At 54.8% G+C, this 789-nt stretch overlaps 1 protein-coding gene across 1 annotated transcript in view; it reads right to left on the bottom strand.

The window, feature by feature from the left end:
* Positions 1-50: 50 nt before the first annotated feature.
* Positions 51-789, bottom strand: part of VDBG_06004 (conserved hypothetical protein) — a gene marked incomplete at both ends in the record, with an annotated part of 1661 nt that continues 922 nt past the window's right edge. The window contains 3 exons of the mRNA XM_003003516.1: positions 51-170; positions 225-324; positions 391-681. Coding sequence (XP_003003562.1) covers positions 51-170; positions 225-324; positions 391-681 — 511 coding nt within the window. The remainder of the gene's footprint in view (positions 171-224; positions 325-390; positions 682-789) is intronic.

Raw genomic sequence — 789 nt, forward strand, 5'->3', positions numbered from 1 at the left:
TGAGATCGAGCGATGTCGTGTCGTGCGAGAGTCGAGGTACAGGCTCTGATTCAGGGAAAGGTCTCTTCCGAGGAATCGAGGGTCGTGTTGATCTGGGAACCCGGAATAGCCAAGGTATGGGTCTTTGGGCGGGCGATAACTTCTTTGCTGGAGCCCAGAACCACGGCACGCTGAAATTTCCGTCCGCAGGGGCAGAGTGTGGTGCAAAACGTTTAGGCACTTACACCGGTGGGGTTGTGGAACATATTGTTGCCTGAAAAGGCGAGGTCCACGGCGTAGGAGAAGCCGAGCCATTCTTCGTAGGTGAAGAGCTCGCACCAGCGACTATAACCGTAGGCAACCTAGATAGATCAGCGTCCACGCGTGCCGGTGTTCACATGCTGAACTTACCGTCTCGTATGGGCACATTGTCTGCGCAGCGTACGTATCCTCAATGGTCCAATCGTATCCCTCGATAAGCCCTTGAAGGCGAGTGGTGGCTGATTCTTGTCAGCAACAGTATCGATCAAGCTCTGGAGCAGAGTGTCAACTGACCGTTCGCTAGGTAGCGCGACTGCCAGTCCAGCGAAGCCTCGGTCCCAACTTGATGCTTCCAGGCATTGGGACAATTGAGATAGCCAGCCAGGGGAGTTATTGAAGCCACCCTGTTCGATGATTACCTCGATCGTTGCGTTGTTGGTCCTTTTTCGCGTGAGCGGAGGCTTCAAGTCGGACTACCACCCGGGCAACTTACCACTCGAGCCCGAAGGAACCCCGCAAGAAAAGTACTCAGCAGACTTGAGCATACGG

This window comes from Verticillium alfalfae, genomic scaffold (assembly GCF_000150825.1).
Source record: "Verticillium alfalfae VaMs.102 supercont1.7 genomic scaffold, whole genome shotgun sequence".
Lineage (NCBI taxonomy): Eukaryota > Fungi > Ascomycota > Sordariomycetes > Glomerellales > Plectosphaerellaceae > Verticillium > Verticillium alfalfae.